Source organism: Lissotriton vulgaris, unplaced genomic scaffold (assembly GCF_964263255.1).
Source record: "Lissotriton vulgaris unplaced genomic scaffold, aLisVul1.2 SCAFFOLD_490, whole genome shotgun sequence".
Classification (NCBI taxonomy): Eukaryota; Metazoa; Chordata; class Amphibia; order Caudata; family Salamandridae; genus Lissotriton; species Lissotriton vulgaris.
Window position 1 is genome coordinate 849,420 of NW_028240828.1, and position 23,509 is coordinate 872,928.

A 23,509-nucleotide genomic window follows, 5' to 3' on the forward strand; every position below is an offset into this window, starting at 1 on the left:
ATTTGAGTGTATTTGCACATTTGTATTTGGCGAGGGAGTTGGTGAGAACAGCAGGCAGTCTCCCCAGCGTTACTTAAATGCCTATTCTTCTGCATATCACGACGGTGCTACATCTGCACTGGGCCGGTGCGCTTGGTTTTTTTGTCCCTCTCATCCGGTATGTGGAGCCAAGTCCCAAGAGGCAGTGCAGCAGATTTTTCCATCACGTCAACCTGCAGTTCATGTAGAGGGCGCATCACGCACTAGTTTAGGACTAGTGGAGCCCTCGAGGATTAGTTTCGCAAAATTCATGATCTGAGAATGCCATAAAAATAGAGGTGAATGAAGCAGCAGCTTGGCAGAAAACCGAAAATGCTGTCGCCCACGCAATCCCAAAAACTGTTTTCCGCATGCGCGATCACTGCCGATGATCTCTGGACAAGGCTCGCAAGCTATCCTGCCACTATATTACCAGAGAGCCTGGGCCATCGTGGTACATGCATCTTCAAATGGGTCTTTGCCTGCAAAGTGTGGCCCTTGGTAGGCAGCAAGGCAACCCTAGCCAAAGTAGAACAGTCCTTTCTCGCTATCGGTTACAAGAATGGGTTCAATTCGTTTTTACAAAACATCGCCAGATTTTACACAGGGTCAGGAATTAAGTGTAGGTGTGCGTAGTCCTGGCTGCCACAACTACAAGTGGCAGTATCCTAGTGAAATTCTAAGCATACATTGCTGGCGTTTCTACTACAGAGCACGACGGGAGAACACAATGCAGCAGGCAAGAATGAGCTCGAGGTAGCACGGGTTCACATCGACCCCATACAGAAGAGCGCTCTACTGAACACAAAACCACACTTGATATGAGGTGTTTATTCCAAGTAGGAAATATGTTTAGCGGGGACGGATAGAAGTCGATCATTTTTCTAATAGGGATTTGCCAACTACAGGGTCACGATATAAGTGGGTAGGCCAAAGGATGGTATGCATGTTGGCGTGGGAGTGTCATATTGTACATGGATACTCTCAGCCAGGCTGACACTACTGTGATTTCGTAACATTACTATGACGCCAAACCAACAATCTAGGGGTGTCAAGAGCTGGAGGACAGTTGAGCTTGTTGGCTGCTATGAGTTGGGTCTCTCCATCTCGGACTGAAATAAACAGTGTGGAATACAACTGGATGTGGTTTATTTATTTACAACAGGGAGGTAGCTCAGTCAAGACAATGTCAAACTTGAATATCTAAAATAAAAGGGAGTAGACAGCAATTCAAAAGCTCTCACCGCATTAGAAATTGCAAGTGGCCAAAGAAAGATGTGGCTACTGGATCAGAGGTAGTCACCCGCAAATCTCATAGTAAAACTGGTACATGTGCTGTTGATTTGCTAACCCACCCTTCTATCCCCCTGCACACTGCCATCATAAGATCCCACGCAGGGTGAGGTGTCCTTTTTATTCTCCTTCCACTCTCAACTTTAAGGAGATGGTGGACAACACAATCTGCCATTTACCTGATTTTCCTCTCAATCTCTGCTCATCTCCACAGTTATCTTATTTACCTCTATCCAAGACACATTTTAGAAGTATTAGCTTTCACTTACATCATTAACCAGGGAAGGAAAAAACGTCATATGAACAATATTTACTTACCTGTAATCTGTGGTTCTTCAGTATTGGGGTCTTTCATAGATTCACAATCCTGAATCATTCCCCGTCGTCGCAGTGAGAGTCCCACAGTATATAAAAAAGCAATAAATATGCCCATAATAACCAAAAATCTTGGTAACATGAAACCAGGAAGTAAAGTAGCCCAAAGCTACCAAGAAAAAGTTCCACATCTATGACTATCATAGTCATTATACATAGTCCAAACTGCAGCCAATCAGGCGACAGCACCCACCAGAATGTTCTGCTCAGAGGCTCAGGCTCTCAGATTTTCTCGCACAAGAGTGTAACCAAGAGATAAGAGCATAAACCAGCCTCTGAGGGGAGGTGGGCGGGTTGCATGTGAATCTATGAAAGACACCAATACTGGAGAACCACAGATTACAGGTAACTATTGTTCTTCTCCAGTGTTGGGGTGTCTTTGATAGATTCACATGCCTGAATCAGTAGATAACAGTACCCAAATAATGCTTGGAAGACGCTATTTGTAACAATCTGCTTATAGAAAGCGTTAGCAACCACAAAATAGAAAATGCTAATATGCAAAAGACACCAATACTGGAGAACCACAGATTACAGGTAACTATTGTTCTTCTCCAGTGTTGAGTGACATGCCTGAATCAGTAGATAGCAGTACCCAAATAATGCTTGGAAGGCGCTATTTGTAACAATCTGCTTATAGAAAGCGTTTGCAACCACAAAATAAAAAATGCTAATATGCATAAATACCTGAAAATTTGCAATCACATGACCATGTACTCAATATTAGGCAAGATAATAAGCATCTGAGAAGCAGTACAGAGGAGGGAAACAGAGGCTCACCTTATTTGAAAAGATTGCAGAGAATCGCCTGTCCCACCTATGTATCAGCATTGCTGCCATCTTCCAAACAGTAATGCTTGGGGAAAGTGTGTCTGCTGGACCAAGTTGCCGCTTTGCAGATTTGTTGAAGAGGAACACCAGCGAAAAGAGCAGTCGAAGAAGAGACTGCCCTCGTAGAGTGCGCTCTTGGAGTTGTCTGCAAAGGTCTTCCAGCTTGTTGATGGCAAAAGTCAACAGAGGCAGAAATCCATCTAGCTATAGTCTGTTTAGACACCGCTTGTCCTTGCCTTATTTTTCTGTAGGCAACAAAAAATTGATCGGATTTACGAATGGTAGAGGTCCTTTGTAAAAAGAACTTAAGACATCTTCTGATGTCAAGGGAATGCAATGCCCTTTCCGCAGGGGAGTGCGGGTTAGGAAAAAATATTTTCAAGATGACTGGTTCGTTCAGGTGAAAATCCGAAGGCACCTTAGATACAAATTTAGGATTTGTGCGCAGAACCACAGAATTGGACGTAAACTGTAAGAAAGGTGAATGAACGGTGAAAGCTTGAATGTCACTGACTCTTCTTGTTGAAGTCAATGCTAGCAACAGAGAAACCTTCCACGATAGGAATTTAAAATCCACTCTGTGAATAGGTTCAAATGGGTGGCGCATGAGCTGATCTAATACCACATTAAGATGCCAGGATGGAGGAGGACGACGTACAGGAGAAAACATTAGAAACAGTCCCTTAAAAAACTGTTGCATTATTCTCGATGAATAGAGACTTGGACCCATCATGCCGGAACCTTGAAATGGCAGCCAAAAAAACTTTAAAAGTTGAATATGAGAGGCCTGATCTTGCTAAGTGCAAGAAAAAAGGTAATATCTGCTCAGGTGTGGCGTGACTCGGGTGTACCTCAGCAGATTGACATCACATGCAGAATCTTTTCCATTTAAGTCTGTATGTCCTTATTGTATCAGGCGCTCTAGCGTTAGCCAGAACTTCCTTGTAATCCGCAGGAATATTCAGATGAGCGAATTCAAGGTGCTCAGACGCAAGGCAGCTAATTTCAGAGATGCAGGATCTGGATGGCAAATGTGACCGTCTTGAATGGACAGGACATCCGGTACTGGTCGAAACTGAATTGGCTCGCACTCCGATAGGAGGAGAAGCTCGGTGAACCAGAATTGGCGAGGCCACCTGGGAGCAATGAGAATTAGACGACAAGGTTCTCGCTTCATCTTCCGGAGAACTCTGGGAACCAACCGTATCGGAGGAAAAGCGTAAGCATATATTTGAGACCAGTTCATCAAAAACGCATTCCCCTGAGAATCTTTGTGGGTAAGTCAGCTTGCAAAGAATAGGTATTTGCTGTTCTTCTTGGTCGCAAAGAGGTCCAGATAGGGATGACCCCACTGTTGGAAGACTAGATCCACCGTTGGCTGATGCAGTTCCCATTCGTGTGTGGACACCGTGGACCTGCTGGGGGGAATCCGCCAGAACATTTGAAACTCCCGGCACGTGAACTGCCAAGAGATTGATCTTGTGCCGTATCGCCCAATCCCAGATTCCTTGGGCTTCTTGAGACAGAAGAGCCGGTCTCGTTCCTCCCAGTTTGTGCAAGTAATGCATACTTGTATTATTGTCTGTGTGAATCAATATTGTGGCTCCCAGAATGATTGTCTGAAACGACTAAGAAGATGGCTCATAGTTCTAGTAGATTGAAATGCCACTTCGGTTGTTGAGGGCTCCATTTTCCGCTGACCTTTAGCTCTTGAAGATGTGCTCCCCATCCCTCGAGGGACATGTCTATGGTGGTTGTAAAATTCAGCGCTTCTTGAAGGAATGCACATCCCCTCTCTACATTTCTTTTTTGAGTCCACCAGAGAAAGGCCTCTCGCATTCGAGGAGTGACTTGAATGAGATCTTCGAATGATCCTGTAACCATTGCTGGTTGAGTTCTTCTTGAAGGGGCCTCATTCTGAGGCGGCAGTTGGGTATCAACGGGATGCAAGAAGAGAGCATTCCCAGAAAGGACTAGAACTGTCGGACAGAAACTGACCTTTTTGATCTTAACTTGTGAGCCAGCTTGCGGATCCTTTGTTGTCTTTCATCTGATACGAAGGCTCAAATTAATTACATGTCCAAAGACGCCCCTAAGAACGTTTGTCTTTGCGAAGGAACAAGATGCAATTTGTCGAGGTTGACAGATAGACTCAGTGACTGAAACAGAGAAAGACAACTTTGGACATGGACGTTTGCGTCTGAGAAAGAACTCGCCTTGATAAGGCAGTTGCCCAAGTAAGGAAATATTTGAATTCCTTCCAGATGGTGGTGCGCTGCTACTGGAGCTAGGACCTTCGTAAAAACCCTGGGTGCCGATTGTAGTCCAAAGGGAAGGACTTTGAACTGGAAGTCCCTGCCAGCCACTCTGAAACGTAGGAAGCTTCTGTGCCTGGGGAGAATGTAAACATGGAAGTATGCATCTTGAAGGTCTAAGGTGGCCATGTGATCCCCTGCAGACAAAAGTTGAAGTATTTCTTGAAGCGTTAACATCGGAATGACAATTTCTTTAGATATTTGTTGAGGGATTGAAGATCCAGAATGGGGCGCCCTTCTCCGGATTTTTTCTTTAATAGGAAAAAACTTGAATAAAATCCCGTTCCTCTCTGCAATTGAGGGACTTTTTCGATCACTCCTTTTTGTAACATCAAATTTATCTGGGAAAACAGCTCTTTGGGATGAGCTGGAGGTGGGCCTTTTGGAGGGAAATTTGGAAGAAACTTTTCGAATTCTAGAGCATGGCCCTTGGCTACAATGTCTAGGACCCACTTGTCCGATGTCATTAATGATCAATTTGAGTAAAATATTGAGATTCCTCATCCAACCTTTACATGGGGGCTGCGGCAGAAGTGGTGGCAGGTGGCGATACTCATAGTTTTTTGTTTGAATCCTTTCCGCGGTAGAAAGGCTTCCTTTCATTTTGAGAATAGGAAGTGTTGCGCTGACCATATGATTGATATCTTTGTGATTGGTAGCGCTGATTTCCTTGATACGATTTGTAGGAAGTTTGTTGATTATAGTTTCCTCCATTAGAGAACGATCCACGTCATTTTGCACCCCGAAAGGGCGGCTTGCGAAATTGCAAGGTGCCAAGAGATCTGGCTGTTTCTGTGTCCTTTTTGATGGTTTGCAGTGCTTCCTCTACATGTGAACCGAACAAGGCCTCTCCATCGAATGGCATGTCAAGTATTTTTTCCTGTACCTACTGGCAAAACGAAGTAGCTTTCAACGGTGTGTATCACTTACAACGCAACTATTACAACCTAATGCTGTTACAACGCAGCTATTACAACGCGGGATCCATTACATCGTTGCCATTACAACGCATGGCATTACATAGCAGATGGTATTACAACGCATACCATTACATCGTAAGTTTTGGTAAGTATATAATTTTTTTTTATTTTATTTAATATTATAAAATTGTTTTAATTATTATTAATTATAAATAAAAATATTTATTTATGTTTTTAAATATTATAAATTAAATATATTAATTTAAGTAATTTTTTAAATAAGTATGAGTATAGGAGTATATGTTTTGGGGTACTGATGTATATGTTTTGGGGTGTTTGGGTATTTTTAGGTTTTAGGGCAGGGTTTGGGTTTTGGGGTACAGGGGTGTTTTTAGGTTTTAGGGCAGGGTTTGGGTTTTGGGGTACAGGGGTGGTTTTAGGGCAGGGTTTGGGTTTTGGGGTACAGAGGTGTTTTTAGGTTTTAGGGCAGGGTTTGGGTTTTGGGGTACAGGGGTGTTTTTAGGTTTTAGGGCAGGGTTTGGTTTTGGGGTACAGGGGTGTTTTTAGGTTTTAGGGCAGGGTTTGGGTTTTGGGGTACAGGGGTGTTTTTAGGTTTTAGGGCAAGGTTTGGGTTTTGGGGTACAGGGGTGTTTTTAGGTTTTAGGGCAGGGTTTGGGTTTTGGGGTACAGGGGTGTTTTTAGGTTTTAGGGCAGGGTTTGGGTTTTGGGGTACAGGGGTGTTTTTAGGTTTTAGGGCAGGGTTTGGGTTTTGGGGTACAGGGGCGTTTTTAGGTTTTAGGGCAGGGTTTGGGTTTTGGGGTACAGGGGTTTGTGTTTTGGGTTAATTAAATTATATTTACCATTTTTAAATTAAATAAAATATATTTAATAAATTAAATTAATTTTATTTCATTAATTACATTTTTAAATTAAAATAATTAAATTAAATAAATTATTTCAATTAATTTAATTTATTATCAATTAAAAAAATATGTACTTTAAGTTAATTTTATTACTTTAATTAAATTTAATTATTCCCATTTTTTATTAAAATTACATTTATTAAATACATATTTTATTAAATTAAATTAATGGCTATTTTAAAATGTATTTTATTTAATTTAATTAAATTAAATTAATTAAATTAACTTAATAACATTTTTAAAAAAAGGTATACTTACCTATACTTACGATGTAATGCCATGCGTTGTAATACCATCTGCTATGTAATGCCATGCGTTGTAATGGCATCCGATGTAATGGATCATGCGTTGTAATAATTCCGTTGTAACGGAATGCGATGTAATATTTCGCGTTGTACTGACACCAATCCGCTTTCAACCAGCATTGCCGACGTAGAACAGCCGCACCTGCTAGCTGTCTGAAAACTGTGGAAGCAACATCTACTGACGAATCAATCTCCGCAGAGATTTGTTCCCCCTCTTGCCGTATCTTCAGAGCTTCAGCCTTTGACGGCTCTAGTTGCATATCTGTATATGGTGAAATGTCCGACCACATTTGTCGGTCGAACCGACCTAGAATGGCTAATGAATTGGCTGCACGGACTGTTGTTGCTGCCATGGTGGAGACTCTTTTTCCAATTGCGTCCAGCCACCTGCCGTCCCTGTCAGGTGGGTTTGTGATTGGAGAAGATGGATTCCTAGCCCGTCTTTGAGCAGCCTGCACGATCACGGAGTCAGCCTTTGGGTGTCCTATGAGGCATGCTGGAGACTTGTCGGGCGCTTTATATTTCTTGTCCAGTCGTGGCAAGACTGGAGGAATAGACACAGGAGTCGACATTACCTTCAATCCCTCCTTCCATATAAAATCTATAATGGGAATCGCCCGTACTGGTTTCCTTGGCTGATCCTTAAAATCATAGAGGAAGCATTCCTCCCTCTTCGTCTCCATAGGAATGACGAATCTTTGAGTTGCTCTTTCCATGAGGAGGTGGAAGCCTCCAATATCCACTGGAGGAGAATCAGCAGGAACTGGAGGTGATGGAGAAGGTGTTTGGATGTGATACCGATCCCACTATGACAAAAGAGATCTCTCGTCTACTTCACCTTCCTCCTGGTCTTCATCATCCGATGAATGTGCTTCAGGAGAATGATGCGAAGCCACTGGCGAAGGTGGTCTAGGAGACCGGAATTCTGAAGTGGAAGCTTGAGCCACTGGTGTAGGTGGCACGGACTCTGCCGATTCAGATAGTGGGAAACTGCGGTAATAGTCATCTAGCATATGTTGAAGGTTATTTAATAAAGCCATAAGCATCTGAGCTGTAGGGATATTATCAGTAGGTGAAGCCACAGGTTCAGGAGAAGGTTAGTCATCCTGATCATCTTCCTAGAACTTTATGAACAACTCCTAGCTGTGCGAAACTTGTTGTCCACTTCAGAATCCTCTTCACTTTCATCTGAATCTAGTAATTTCACAGGAACCTGTAGAGGTACCTTATGTGGAGAAATATGCAATGGAGATATGGGTTCAAGCGTGGAACCACGTCTCTTTAACAAAGAAGGTTTTGTCATAGACGGCGTAGATGTTAAGGCCGTAGACGGTGACCAGACTTGTAGCTCTGTACAAGATGACAACTTTTGCGTCGACTGGAGAGCAGTCAACAGGCCCGTCGACGATGGAATCATCACTGAAGGTGAAAACGTCGATGAGGAAGTGTCCGTCGACATTGTTGTCTTCGACGACGAGGAGGGCTTTGTCGTCGAGATTTTCCTTGTCTTTGTCGTCGACGGAGCGCTGACGATAGGTAAAGTCTTTTTCGTCGACGAGATGGGTTTCACAGAGACGCAGACCAGCGTCAACGGGGATGACGCAGACGACACAATCACCTGAGGCTTAGGTCATAAGGTCATCGTCGATGTAGATGTTGTGTCGACAGGAATCTTCGTTGACGAAGGGGTCGTCGACGTTGTCGACGACGGGGCCTTCTTCTGAGGGAGAATCTTCTCAGAAGTTGGCTTAGTGGGTAACATTTTCACTGACCTTCTCGGGGGCGTGGAAGGCAAAGGTTTGCCGTTGACAGGTGGAGTAGCCTTCTTAGAAGTGCTAGGCCCTTTTGAACCCTTAGAGGGTTATTGTTTTCTCACCACCTTTGCCCCAGGAGAAGATAAAACCTCTTCAGCAGCCCTCTTTCTAGAGGACACAGATGACCCAGAAACAATACTTCCTACCTCAGAAACTGGATTGTCCTGATCTTTAAGCTTCTGTAGCCACAGAAGTAGGCGGCCCTCTCTGTCCCTGAGGGTCTTTTGAGGGAAGGTCCAGCATATCTTGCAGTCCTTCACCTGATGATCCGGGTATAGGCAATAGATGCATTTCTTGTGGGGATCTTCAGAGAAAAGCCCGAGCTTACCACAAGATTCACAAGGTCTGAATAAGGATTTCTTAGAGGTAGACATCCCAAGAGTATAAATCCCTGAAGAATTAAGTAAAATTGAGAAGAACTGAGCAGAGCTCAGGGAGACTCCCTTCACACGACGTGCAGTAGAAAATCTGAGAGCCTGAGCCTCTTAGGAGAACATTCTGGTGGGTGCTGTCGCCTGATTGGCTGCAGTTTGGACTATGTATAATGATTATGATAGTCATAGATGTGGAACTTTTTTTTGGTAGCTTTGGGATACTTTACTTCCTGGGTTCATGTTACCAAGGTTTTTGGTTATTATGGGCATATTTATTGCTTTTTTATATACCGTGGGACTCAGACTCCGATGACTGGAAATGATTCAGGCATGTGAATCTATTAACGACATCACATTACTGGAGAATCCATCCACCCATCACTAGCACTTACATCAGCAAGATATCATACATTTACATTACCTTTGTAGTGCCTTAATTATGATTGTGGCTTCCAGTTTTCCATTTTAACTGATTTTTAAGGATAAATACAGACAGAAAACTGTTTTCCTGTCTGTATTGATTTTTAAATATGGAAAAATACTGAAAATAGGTTTTCTCTTGGACGATTCGCACTACTGTCAATCAGGCGTGCTCGGTCAATAGCTGTGCAGACTGGCAGGTAGTGGAATCAAAGAAAGAAAAATAGTTTCCTAGTGAAGCTAAATAATTGCAGCAGTTCAGCTGTATTAAGCTGTTCTACAATACACATGACTTGAGATGACTGCATTGTACTGTAAATGGCTGTAAATCATTGGACATTCAACAAAAAGGAGTACACATTTGTCAGTCAAATAAACGTGGAAACATGACTATTCCAGCTTGATTTTTTTACACCAAGCACAAATAATTATGGATATATACAGATGAAAGGAACTAACCATGATACAAACGGCAATGTGAAAAAAATAAATACCATAAAACCGGAAGCCCTAATTATGATCTTTGCTGTAACGTTTATATGCTTATGTCAGCCATTAAGTGTGAATTGCAGTTATAGGCCATCACTGTCCACAAAATGATAACATGATATACTGAACTGTCCGGTATTGAGTAGGAGTGGAGTTTGCTCCATCTTGATGTAAAATATCTACTTGAAAACGATTCATTACATTTTGGAGTTGTACATAGTGTAAAATGAGACCTCAAGGTCACTAGAGCGCACAGAAAAAGAAATGCAGTTCTGCTGCAGCAGACACGATATAGGTTAGATTGACTCGACTGGGAGTGAGGTGTATCAACCATCCAACATTCTTTGTTAATTTCCCTACTGGTTCCAAGTTTGTAGACGAACATTACCTAAAAGAGTATAATTTTCAAACATTTTCTGAACGGCCGGCAACTTGGTGCTGCTCTCTAACAGAGGTTCAGGTTGTTCCAGATACTGGGTCCCTGAAACCCAGTGATCTGACTCAATGATTCAGTCATTTGAAGTTGCATTGCTAGATAAAGTGTAGGGTGGCCAATCATAGGTTCCTGGTCACGGTATAGTGGGGAGCCAGATTGAAGGTAGCCATGCAGGTCCTTTATTCTAGTAGGCCTTGTGGGCTGGTTTCATGGAAGTTTAATTTGAAAGGATCTAACCGGTGACATTTAGAAAGAGGAAATTAGTACTCTAGAAATCTTGAATAGCATGCCCTGCACAGAATTCTTAACGTACAAGCAACTGTCAATAACACAAATCAACAAGGATATATCAGCTTTTTAAAGCGTTATAGCACAAGAGTTACACGCAAAGCAACTTACCATTATGTGTTCAAGAAGGGAATCTATTGCAACTATATTATCAAAGTAGGTTCTGAAAAAGTAGAGAAAAGGGTAAAAACATTGTCAATACCCGGATAAAACAGGCTACTTTGTGTGCATTTTTTGATCCAAATATGACTGAAACAAGCCTGCCAAGAGAGAAAAGCCAGCTGCGTAGCCCCAGGACGCAAACGTCTTGACTTACATTCCAGCTTTAATGTGCGTGGCCCTGGCTGAACTTTTCTCTCGTGGAAGCTTATAAACAAACCAACAAGCTCTGTCCACAGTTCTAAAAGATGGTGGTGGGTGCACCGCTGACTGACACTGAGTGTGGATGGAAGAGCAGCCGGCCTTCTTTACATGGACATGGTAAAAATGCGACGGCGCCATTTTATATGTAATCATAATGTCTAGGAAAAAGCAAAAACTTCACCATAAGGTCAACGAGTTAGTTACAAAATACTTTTATTTATTTATGGAAAACACTACTTTAACTTTCTCACAAAAAGAGCAACAGTTATAATGTCACAAACAACTCTTCCAGCGCGAATTGCGGCAATGTGTCGCATTTTATCTTTGGTTAATACACTGCAGCAAATATATTGCAGAAGTGCAACATTTACTTTTAAAGCTTGCAAACAAGTTTCAAACACGACTTGGGGCGAGCAATGCTGCAACGTGCTAATTTCTTTATCAATAAGCAAGTGTGAAACGAGCCAAAGTTGATCACAGAGGAAGAAAACAAGTTAAGACCAGACTCTGTAACTGGGCAAATGGCCATGCCATTCGGAAGACTCCGCGATGGTCTTAAACCACCACCATAAATAAGTATTCTGTTTGAGAATTATAGGCGTATGTCTTAAGAAGGCAACCCATGTACAATGAAGTCAGCCTTGCTGCTTAGTGAACCGAATTTTGCAATATGTTATGCACAACCTTAAATTAAGAATAAAATATGGTATTTATTCAAACAAATGCCAGAGTTGAGGGCGAATAGGTCCCTCGATGCAAACCTTTCCCTGTTACCACATCCGCAAGGTTAATTGTAGTTTACCACTCTCCAGGTTTGTAACCTTCTTTTGCCAAAAAAACGGAGTTTCTAATATTGTTTACACTTTCCAGAACCGTATAAAGGATCTTGGCCTTAGGCCTCGTTCCTCTATAAGGTTATGGGACTACTCAGCAACTTGCATTCTCCTTATAACATATGGCAGAGTTATATAATCCCTAAAACTACTTACCAGTGTGCCTCCAATTTCCCCAAAGAGAAATAAAATATTAAATATTTTTAAAAATGAGTCCTGGGTAAAGAAATGATTATAATAATACTTTTTTTACCTAGTTATTCTTATTTAAAACACTGGCCGTACCTAAAAGCGTGTATAGCATTTTATTTATTTCTCAATCCAATACAAATATGGTCTAAAAGTCTGCTTGAGCCCTAATTAGTATTAAAAAAGAAACTTGGCCCACATTCAAACTAAGACTAGTCCTACGGACTAAGTTTAGTTGTACATATTCCATCATTACGAAATGTGCTTTTCTCGCTTGAACAAATTATCTAACATTCATTTGTAGCAGTTCTCATTACACAACATTAACTGATACCAAGGGCCACCTCATGTTCAGCCCTGGAAAGAAAATGCTTAGATACTAGTTACACATAGGACAATGAAGTATTGATTTGTCAGAGTCTTACTGAAGAGTAAAAACTCATTCAGCCACAAGCTTGATATAAACACCATGTATGAAATAACTTTCTGCCCTTCTTATAGAATGATAGTACAATGCCCATTTATGTTATGAGTGCCACAGAACATGTAGTATTATTACTATTTTGACTGATTCTGAGAAAAGTTTTGCTCAATTTTATAAACCAATACAGATTGATGGATTAGATTTAACTTTTAATGCTGAAATATAAAGATTAATGCCTAATGAATAAATAGAAGAAAGACAAAGATAAGAAAATAAAACCTTTAGCGCGCACAAACTCTCTTTATTGATTGACTTTTAAAGTCCTTAATGATTTATTGGGTTCTAGATGTATGCTCCTCGTTTCTCTTTGCAGACAAAAAAGTACCATCCGGTAAGTGGCAGGCCATATTTGATAACACCTGAAGATTGAGATGGATTAAACCCCGCTCCCTCACGGACAATGGAATAGATGTTTAAAATTAAACGGGCTGAGAAGGATTGTCAGTGCAAATCCACTATGAGAGGGGATGTGCCATTTTATTTGTTCAGTGTATTGATGAGCAGAGGGTAGCAGGGGACTCTTTAGAGGTGTTGGAGGAATCCTTAAGACTGACCAGCATGGCATTACTCGCTCTATGTGAGACAGGTGTTGGGTTGGGTAGTCCACTTCAAAGTAGGCATTGATTAATAAGGTGTAAGAGTGGTATCAGGCAGTGTTTTATTGGTAGCGTGTGTTTTGAAGGAGAGGTCTGAGTTGATATTGCAAAATGATTTTGGAATTGTGGCAAATTGTTGGGTGAATCCTTTATAGCTTCAGGTTGCCTAGCCCAATCTGGATTTGGGCGTGTATGAGAATACAGGCAATGAGGATCAATCAGTCTGTTCACGTTCAACTTGAGGGAAGTGTTTAACATCCATTCCTTTATGATAAGAATACCGTCTTTGTGATGGTTGATTTTCCTGATTATGGTGACTTTCTTGTAAAGCAAGGTGTTGTCAGCCTGTTTGTGAAAATTGGGAAACAAGAGGTAACTGGCGATCTGCAGATGCCCATCTAGATAAGTTGGACCTGAACCCGTAGAAAGGATGAGGACCAATTAAGAGTGGTGTCATAAATTTTCATGCACATTGAGGAAAGCTTGACCATGTCAAATGTTTCGGAGATAACAAGTAGAGCAAGAGTTGCCCTGGTCCAACAAGGGGGTATAATCCATGACTTGCTTAGAAACTATCTCAATGCTGAGGCATCATTAACTGTGGCTCCTTTGGGGATTTCAGAAAAAAAAAACCTGATTATTCAGGGCAAAAGTTAATTTGTCCTATATGATCTACAAAGTGTCATGTAAATTTGAATAAGTATCATGGTACTAAATTTACTTATCACTTGAAATCCACAAACTAGAAACAGGAAAATGTACTGAAAATAAATTGATTGCATATAAAAAATTATTCAGTGTAAATATTAGCAGACATGATTGAATTACATAAGGCTCTAAAGGGCAGCGATAATTGTGACTCAAACTTTCAAAAACTAGTGAAGTATAGATAAGACCAGACAGTCTAAAGAACAATGGCAGTCTCAGTTGGATGGATGGATGGATGGATGGATGGATGGGTTTTTATATAGCGCAATATCACCGCCAGGTCTCAAAGCGCTTTTGCATTGGGAACCCGTCCTGGTTTTTCCCTGTGAGATAGCCCCTACTGGGTATTTCCAAGGTGAAAGCCAGGCATCCCGCCGCGGGGGCCGTAGTGGAGATTAAGCAAGCTATTGCCCAGAGTTGCAGAGTGTGAACCTGTGATTTGAGTAGGCACCGAAGCGAGAATTACCGAGTCCGTGGACATTTTGGGCTCAAGACCCTGCCGCGTCGGGAATTGAACCCTGGTCCCGGGTCTGATCTCAGCGTCCGGGTCTGCCTCCAATAACCAGTGAGCCACACTTCTCCACTTTCAGGACAGTTTCCAGGACAAGTTAAAAACTGCATACAGTTATAGTACATAGGAGAGCGGCAGAAGAAAACAAATTACTTACCTGTAACTTTAGTTCTCCAGTATTGGTAACTTTCATAGATTCACATGCTTGAATCATTCCCCGTCGTCGAAATGGGATTCCCGGTGTATATATAAAAATAGCAATACAAACCATTACAATTAGAAACTAGGCCTCGGCCCAATCTAGTTTTGTAACATATCCACCTCTTTTTGTAAAAGAGACCAAATAAAATCAACAACCAATCAGATCAGCCTCCCCCTCTAGAACCCTCCTGAGAGAGCCTTTGACCATCTGATTTTCATAACCGTAGTGCCATAGGATAACCATAAAGAAGCAGAAGGAAGAGATTTCTCAGCGGAAAGGGTGGGTCGCATGTGAATCTATGAAAGTTACCAATACTGGAGAACTAAAGTTATAGGTAAGTAACTTGATTTCTTACTCTTGGAACTTTCTTAGATTCCCAAGAAGCAATCAGTTGTATCAAAGAATGTGCGAAGAAAATATGAAGGAAAAGGAAGGAGAGGTGAGAGGGAAAGCTCACCACTTATTGAAAGAGGTACCTCCGGACTGCTTGGCCCACTGCTGTGTCGCTGCGTGATGAAGAATCCAAGCAGTAATGTCTTGTGAAGGTATGGGCACTCTTCCAGGTCGCTGCTCTGCAGATGTCTCGGATAGGTACTCCAGCAAAGAGGGCCGTAGAAGAAGAGATCGCCCTCGTGGAGTGAGCACAGACTTTCCCATCAAGGGGTTTACAAGCTGCTTGATGACCATATTGAATAGCGCTGGAAATTCACTGTGCAATCCCCTGTTTGAAAAGGGGAAAATCTTTACGAGGGGCGTTGTAAGCCACAAAGAGCAGGGGTGACTAACTAAAGCCCTTAGTCTTACGAAGACAGAACTTCAAACAACGTTGACTGTCCAATGAGTGAAGTGACCTCTCAGCCGGAGTCGTAGGTTGAGAGGAAAAAAGTTTTAAATTTTTCAGGTCCATTTAAATGAAAGTCCGAAGGCACCTTCGGGATGAACTTTGGGTTGGTACACAGTACTATGGTTTCATTTTTAAACTGAAGAAAAGGGCTCCTAAAGCGCCTGCAACTCGCTGACCCTTCTATCTGAAGTCAAGGCTAAAAGAAGGGCCACCTTCCAGGTGAGAAATTTGAAGTTTGCTTTATGTATTGGCTCGAAGGGATGTTTCATATGCTGGGTCAACACCAGATTAAGGTGCCACAGTGGTGGAGGAGGCTTCACAGGAGGGAAGACTCGAAAAAGACCTTTCATAAACTGTTTAATTATTCTTGCTGACTAGAGCGAAGAGCTTGAGGATTTTCTGAAGCGAGGAATGGCCGTAAGATGCACTTTAATAGATGAATGAGCCAGGCCCGCCTTTGCCAATGAAAGAATGTATGGAAGGATTTTATGCACCAAAGCAGCAAAAGGGTGAACCCCTGAATCTCTGCACCAGAGACAAAATCTCTTCCATTTCATCCGGTAGGTTTTGTTTGTACTTTGAGCCCACGCCTGAGACAGGATGTCACTACATTCTGCAGAGAGCTTTAAGTCAAGAAACTCTGTGCTCAGGAACCACGCCAATAATTGAAGGGATCAGGGATCCGGATGCAAAACTTGGCCCCAGGACATCGTCAGCAGCGATGGAATCGGTTTTAAAGGAACCAGGTGCTCCAAGGATAGGAAAAGAAGCTCTGTGTAGTACTACACAGTACTAGAAAGGCCAAGACGGTGCTATTAGGATCATCTTGCAGGGTTTAATTTGTTTTTAGCCTTTTGAGCAGCTTTGGGATCAGAGGAATGGGGGGAAAAGGGTACACAAAAATGCCTGACCATGCCATCGAAAACGCATTCCTGAGGATCCCTGATGGTGATGCCAGTTTGCGTAGAACCGGCATTTCTTGTTCCGTGGTGTAGCAAAGAGATCTATAGCTGGCCTGCCCCGTAGTTGAAAAATCTCCTCCAGAGTCCTCTGGTCTAGCTCCCTTTCATGGCTACTCAGTGTGTCTGCTGTCTGGTTGAGATTCCCTGGGAGATGCTCCACTTTTAGTGTGACTACATGCAGCATTGCCCACTCCCAGACAGCCTTAACTTCCGCCGACAGCAGACGAGATCTTGTGCCACCCTGCTTGTTGATATAATGCATGGCTGTAGTATTGTCTGTTCTTATTAGAACTGACAAGTTATTTATCCTCGGGAGGAAAGCCTGTAGGGCTAGGCGAATTGCTTCGAGTTCCAGTAGATTGATGTGCAACAGGCCATGGTGGTGTAGCCATCAACAGCTTATCTGGAGGTCCTGCAAGACCGCTCCCCAGTCTTCCAGAGAAGCATCTGTAGTAATAATCTGAGGAGCCAGAGTGACCATGAAGGAGAGACCTTGGGAAATGTTCTCCTCGACAGTCCACCATGAAGCAGCATCTCTCATTGACATAGTGATTGTGATCATGTCTTCTAAAGACCCTTCCTCTTGGCACCACTGTAGGTCCAGTTGTTCCTGAAGAGGGTGCAATCGTAACCTGCAGTGAGGAATCAGAGGAATGCAGGACGAAATGAACCTTAGAAGGGACTTGTAGAGGTGAACTGAAAGTGACCTTTTTTGAAGTAGACGGGCCATTGACATCAATTTGGCTTGTCTTTCCACTGACAGAAAAGCTTTGTTCAGAGATGTGTCCAACATGGCTCCCAGGAATTTGGCTTTCCTTGAAGGGCACAAATTAGATTTTTCCCATTGAGGTTAAAACCCAGTCTTTTGAACATCTAGGTACAAGCTGCCACTGAAATCTCAGCTGCAGTCTTGGTAGGAACCTTTAGCAACCAGTCGTCCAGGTAAGGGAAAACCTGGTGCTGTTGTTTCCTTAGAAAAACCGCTACCGGAGACAGTATCTTGTAAAGATCTTTGGTGCCAATCTGAGGCCGAAGGGAAGAACCCTGAATTGAAAGTGGCTCTTAGCTAGTGTGAAGCGAAAAAACTTCCTGTGGGACGGATGTGTGGGGACTGGAAAATATGGGCCCTCTAGATCCAAAGTGGCCATGAAATCTCCTGAATTTAAAAGCCGATGTATGTCCTGCAAGAGATCATCCGATATGACTCTTTGATGAGATAGGTATTGTGCTCCCTCAGATCTAGAATAGGGCGCCACTTTTCTACAGTCTTTCGATTTAGGACGAACCAGGAATAGAAACCCTCTCCTTCGTAAGACAGGGACCGGCTCTATAGCCCCCTTCTGCAGCATCTTTTGGGCATCTAAGCGCAAGAGACAAAGATGTTTTGTCATGTTGGTGCGAGGGGGCTTGGTTGGAGGAGGATGGACAAATTCCAACATGTGACCAAATTGGATTATATGGAGAACCCAACAATCCAATGTTTTCCGTTGCCTTTCTTGGAAGTAACGTGAAATCCTCCCCCCACGGGTGTTAAATGAGGGATAGAAACAGTAGACAGAGCCAGCAGGTCGCTATTGGAGCAGAGAAGACTCCATCCCTTGGCGCCCCCCTCTTCCTCTGTTTGATGACCTCGAATATGACGAGGACTGCCCCTGCCGCTGGTTATATTGCGGGTGTTAAGATTGCAAGGCCGGCATATACGATATTGCTGGTAACCTCCTCTGTAGGAGGGAAGACCTCTGCCCCTTGCGCCACGAAAAGGGACCTTTCGGTATTGGAGTGTCCCTAATGATCTTGCTGCGTCCGTATCTTTTTTAATGTCCTGAAGCGCATCGTATATGCGCTTCCCAAAGAGCGCCTCCACATCAAAGGGGAGGTCCAGAATCTTGTTCTGAACCTTAGGCCTAAATGAGGTAGCTCAAAGCCATCCCTGGTGACGAAGGACTGCGGCTCCAGCCAGGGAACGGAACAGTTGTTGCAATGTCCATTGCGCAATCAATCACTTCTGAGGAGGCCCTCTCCCCTTCCTGGAGAATGTTTTTCGCTTCTGCCCTGCTGTCATCAGGGAACTGGTCAAGGTAGGGAGAGAGTTCACACCACATCTAGCGGTCGTAGCTCCCCGAGTTGGCCAATGAGTTAGCCACTTTCACAAGAAGCCTTGACATTGAAGAAAACCTTTTTCCAGCATTGTCCAGGCGTCTGCCATCCTTGTCTGGAGGTGAAATTTCTCTGTGCTGCCTGCCATATCACTGAGTCCGGTTTAGGCTGACTCACCAGGCATGCTGGTTTATCCTTTGGGGCTTTATACTTCTTCTCTAAACGAGTTAGCACCAGAATCACTGTAGCTGGGGTCTTCATAACCTTGAGCCCCTTTTCCCTAACATGACCAATGATAGGAATTGCTCTCAGATTTATTACAGGGCTCTTTGAAATCGTATAGGAAGCACTCAAGAGTGGACCGAAGGTATAGGTAGCTCAAATCTTTTTGCTGCCCTCTCCAACAAATTATGGAAACCGCCCACAACTCCAGGTGAAGAATCCACTGGCACCGGCGAAGGTGAAGCAGGAGTAGGGATAATATACTCATTCCATTCCCTGTCTGGATCCAGGGGAATTGCATTTACCTGGTCGCCATCAGAGGTATCCTCCTGAATAATCGGAGTCGACGGTGGTGGATCCACAAGTAATTGCATTGGTGGTGGTGGTGGCAGCCGAAGGGTGGAAGGCCCAGTAGGTGGAACAGCTAGAGTTGAAACCTGCTCCTGAGCCGGAGATCTAGTTGGAAAACTCCTTTTATAGTCTGAGAGCATGAGCTGTAAGTCCGAAATCAAGGAGGATGGCATACAAACCATCTCCTCTTGGTAACCTCCACGATGGTCCTGAGGAGGACCGTATTTCTGCTCTTCATATCCATCTTCTGATTCTAGGTCCTGGCACTTCACATGCAGTTCAGAAGGGCTTTGAGCAAACCCGTATGGACCTCCATCCCCAGAATCCTCCTCCTCTAGAAGATGAGTAGGCAGCAGAGGTGTCACCTTGCTGGGAGAAGTGAGACCTGGAGTAATGCAACGTTTCCTGACGATTAACTCGGAAATTTCTACCATCGACTATGTCGTTGACGGTGCAGTCGACGATGCAGATATCACCATCGTCGGCACCATCACAATACTGCTGTTATCACCAGGGCCGTCGTCATCCTCCTCCTCCTCAAAGTCGTCGATGACAACTTCGCTATCAACTTTGCATTCGTCGTCACCGACAACGACGATGAAAACTACACCGCCTTCGAAGAAGGCAAGGAAACTCTACTTGACTATCCCGTCACTCGAGTAGGACAAGATTGAGAAGACTGTACCTTTTCGCTGCGCGTCAACAAAGACAATAACTGTTTCTTTGCCAACGGTGGAATCTTCTTAGTATGTTTTCCCTCAGAAGGTTCAGAGGAAGGTTTTTTGAAGTCCTTTTTCCTGTCACGAGGACAAGATGGAGGAACAGAACTCTACTTCCTCACTGCAGAATCTCCTTTAGATAGTCCTGCCCTCTCCTTTACACCTCTGTGAGATTTGGTTGGACTCTGCCTGTCAGACCTAAGAGAAAGTCTTTTTTGGGGCTTTACCAGGTTGGTCTTCAGAAGAAGAGGGGTCAGATCTAGAACTCTTCAGGGATCTTTTGGAAGAGGAAGCTTATGAGGCCTCATCACTATTATAACTGACTAAAGGATCCCTCCTGGATTTCAGCTTTTGGGGTCAGGCCATAAGACGTCACTCATGGTCTCTCAAGGTTTTTGTGGCAAAAGTACGGCAAACCTTGCAATCTTTAACCTTGTGATCTGGATGGAGGCAATAGACGCAGTCCTTGTGAGGGTCATCTATGTAAAGCTTTTTTTTTAGAGCAGGTGGCACAGGCTCTAAAAAGGCCTCACTCTTGTCAGACATGTTGACACTAAGCTGAAGAAATTGTTGAAGAAGCTGTTGAAGAAATCAGTTGAAAAATCTCTAGGACTAAGGTAATAAGGAAAATACTGAGCAGAGCTCAGTGGAGACTTCCTGGCACAACATGCGGAAGAAAATCTGATGGTCTGAGGCTCTCTCAGGAGGGTTCTAGAGGGTAAGGCTGATCTGATTGGTTGTTGATTTTATTTGGTCTCTTTTACAAAAAGAGGTGGATATGTTACAAAAGTAGATTGGACCTAGGCCTAGTTTCTTATTGTAATGGTTTGTATTGCTATTTTTATATATACAGGAACACCCATCTCGACAATGGGGAATGATTCAAGCATGGGAATCTATGAAAGTTCCAATACTAGGGTAACTTTGTTTTGTCGTAATATGTATTCTCATCAAATAGAAATTTAGACAGTCCTAAGTTATGTCGAACTTTCAACCTGAACATGTGGTTTAACAGGGCCATTATCAGGTTAGAGTCAAACACATTTTATGTGCAGCAATCCTATACAGCAGAGAAGTCATAGCTAAACCTGCTCAAACACAGATGAAAAATTTAAAAATAACGGAGCCGTGTCATGGAAAAGGCTCAACTGATAATGAAACCGCATCAGGTACATAGCCAAGAAAATGCAGTGCACCTTTCAATATACAAGCGCAGGCGCATTTAAAGTTATTATATATATATATATATATATATATATATATATATATATATATATATATATATATATATATATATATATATATATATATATATATATATATATATATATATATATATATTTTAAAGGAACAAATAGGAACTGGATGAGATGCTCCCAGGTAAAGTGTTAAGGCACAAAGTTAATTTAGGAGCAGTAAAGAAATTCTACAACCTAAGAATCATGACATTCTGGGAACGTGTGTAAGACCACTAAGGGTAACCTGAAAACATTTAAGGTAATGCTTTTTCTGAATGGAGGGGGGAATTGGATAGTGAGAGGAACTGACCAGCGTTGGAACAACCAAGAACGCCCTCACAGAGGAACGGCGGTGTTTGTGTATAGTTGAAGATGTAGAAAGTAAACAGATTGTTTAGGTGCAATAAGAGCTCAAAACAAAACTGGAAAAAAGGCTGAATGTTTGAAAAGGCCTTCAGTACAATCTGAAGCTGAATTGATAGTCAAGTAGAAGGTTGTCTGGGTAGGCTTGATGGTTGATATGATAACTGGTTGGGTCTGTGTGTTAATGGGGTAGTCTCTGACAGAGTACAACTATTGCTTGTCTGGGTTTGGTTTGATGTAATGGGCATAACATGGAATGGTTAAAAAATAAGCCCAATCGGGTTGAGCTGGAGAACTGCATAAACATGTGGCCTGCCAAAGTTTTGCTCACTATGTTTGTTGATTTCGTGGTCCACTGCATGAAGCTGTATGTCCAGGAGGCTGAAGAGTGCCAGTGTTATTTTGTATGGTGGAGACATATGTTGGGAGGGTGAAGAACCTGTGATCGATTATCTGGCAGTTGAGAGAAGTACTGAAAATGGCTGTTTGAAAGGCAAAGATGGAGAAATGGCAAGTACAGGGTTCTACGAATGTGCTTGAGGTTTCCTAGGGAGTATCGTGTAATCGCCAGATTATCTTCAGGTTTGCCCTTTGTGTTGTTGAGGTAGCCTATGAAAAGAATTTCTAGGATGAGTGTAATCTTGCACCATGTTCCAGTGATAAACAGTTCATTTAGTGTCGCTATTGGAATTTACCATCTTTTGCAGGGTATTCTCCCAGATTTTTGCCTTCTTTAACTGAACCCGATTTTGTTGGCCACAGGACTCTGCACACTTTACTTCTGCCAACCAATTGTAAAGTGCTCGTGTTATTCCTGTTAAACATGGTAAAATTGGCTTAGACCTACATTGGCACATTTAATTTACTTATAACTGCCTAGTCTATGGTACTACATGTGCCTGGGGCCTGTAAATTAAATACAACAAGTGGGCGGCAGCACTCGTCCCACCCACTTAAGTAGCCCTATTACATGTGTCCCCAGACCAGCCCTTGCATCGGTGTTTGCAGCTCTAAACTACACAACTACAAACTAAACCTTTTGCCAGCCCAAATATTCCTTTTCAATACTTACAAGGCGCCCCTAATGTAGGCCCTAAATGTCTATAAAGCAGGAAAGTGGTGTTTAAAAGGTTGGATATGCATATTTAATTTTTTACAATCCCTAGCAGCAAAGACCCAGAAAATTGCTTTTAACTGCAGCAAGGAAGGCTCTCGCATAAGAAAACAGAGGATTATATCATAACAACAAAGGGAGCACCTAGAAAAATGATGCAATGACTTATTTTAATAGTAATTTCAAATTTAATGTAATATTAAAATCATATATATATATTTGAGAAAGTTGTCATTTTCCTGCCTAAGCATGACTGCTTTGTGTTAAGCTACTACAGAGTTAATTAGGCAGGTTTGCTTAGTGAAGTTTGTAATTCGCCTTGACAAGGATTGTGATTATTAATATTTGGGGTGGCTTTTTACACCCCTCAACCAATACACTAATTTCTTACACTTGCGTTTTGCATATTAGCTGGCCAACAGTGCCTGTAGTGCATGCTACGAGCAAGGCAAGTCTGCGTTAGCCTAGCAATATCTGCATTATTCATGCAAGAGGAAAACGTGACAACTTTGAGTTGGAATATCAAACAAAGATGGTTTGACCCATATGAGGGGTCTTGTCTTCTAATTCTCCTGGACCTTTCTGCAGCCTTTGACACTGTCAATCACAACACTCTTCTCAACACACTTCAACAGAGAATGGGCATGGAGGGCAATGTGCTTAAATGGCTTGCTTCCTTCCACTCTGATAGATCACAAATGGTCAAAATAGCGAACAGTCTTTCATCTCCTTTGGCGGTAGGTCAAGGTGTTCATCAAGGCTCTATACTTGCACCCACATTGTTCAATCTCTATTTAGAACCACTGGGAAATCTCCTAAGTAAATCGGGGATCCACTATCATCTCTATGCAGATGACACACAAATCTACTTCAAGGTTGCCTCCACTCACGATCTCTCCATCCTAAGCTCTA

The 23,509-nt window shown here is 42.7% G+C and overlaps 1 protein-coding gene across 1 annotated transcript in view; it reads right to left on the bottom strand.

Moving 5' to 3' along the window:
* LOC147672520 (cAMP and cAMP-inhibited cGMP 3',5'-cyclic phosphodiesterase 10A-like) overlaps positions 1–23,509 on the bottom strand; it is a 909,783-nt gene that overhangs the window by 517,950 nt on the left and 368,324 nt on the right. The window contains exon 9 of the mRNA XM_086947973.1: positions 10,913–10,964. Coding sequence (XP_086804099.1) covers positions 10,913–10,964 — 52 coding nt within the window. The remainder of the gene's footprint in view (positions 1–10,912; positions 10,965–23,509) is intronic.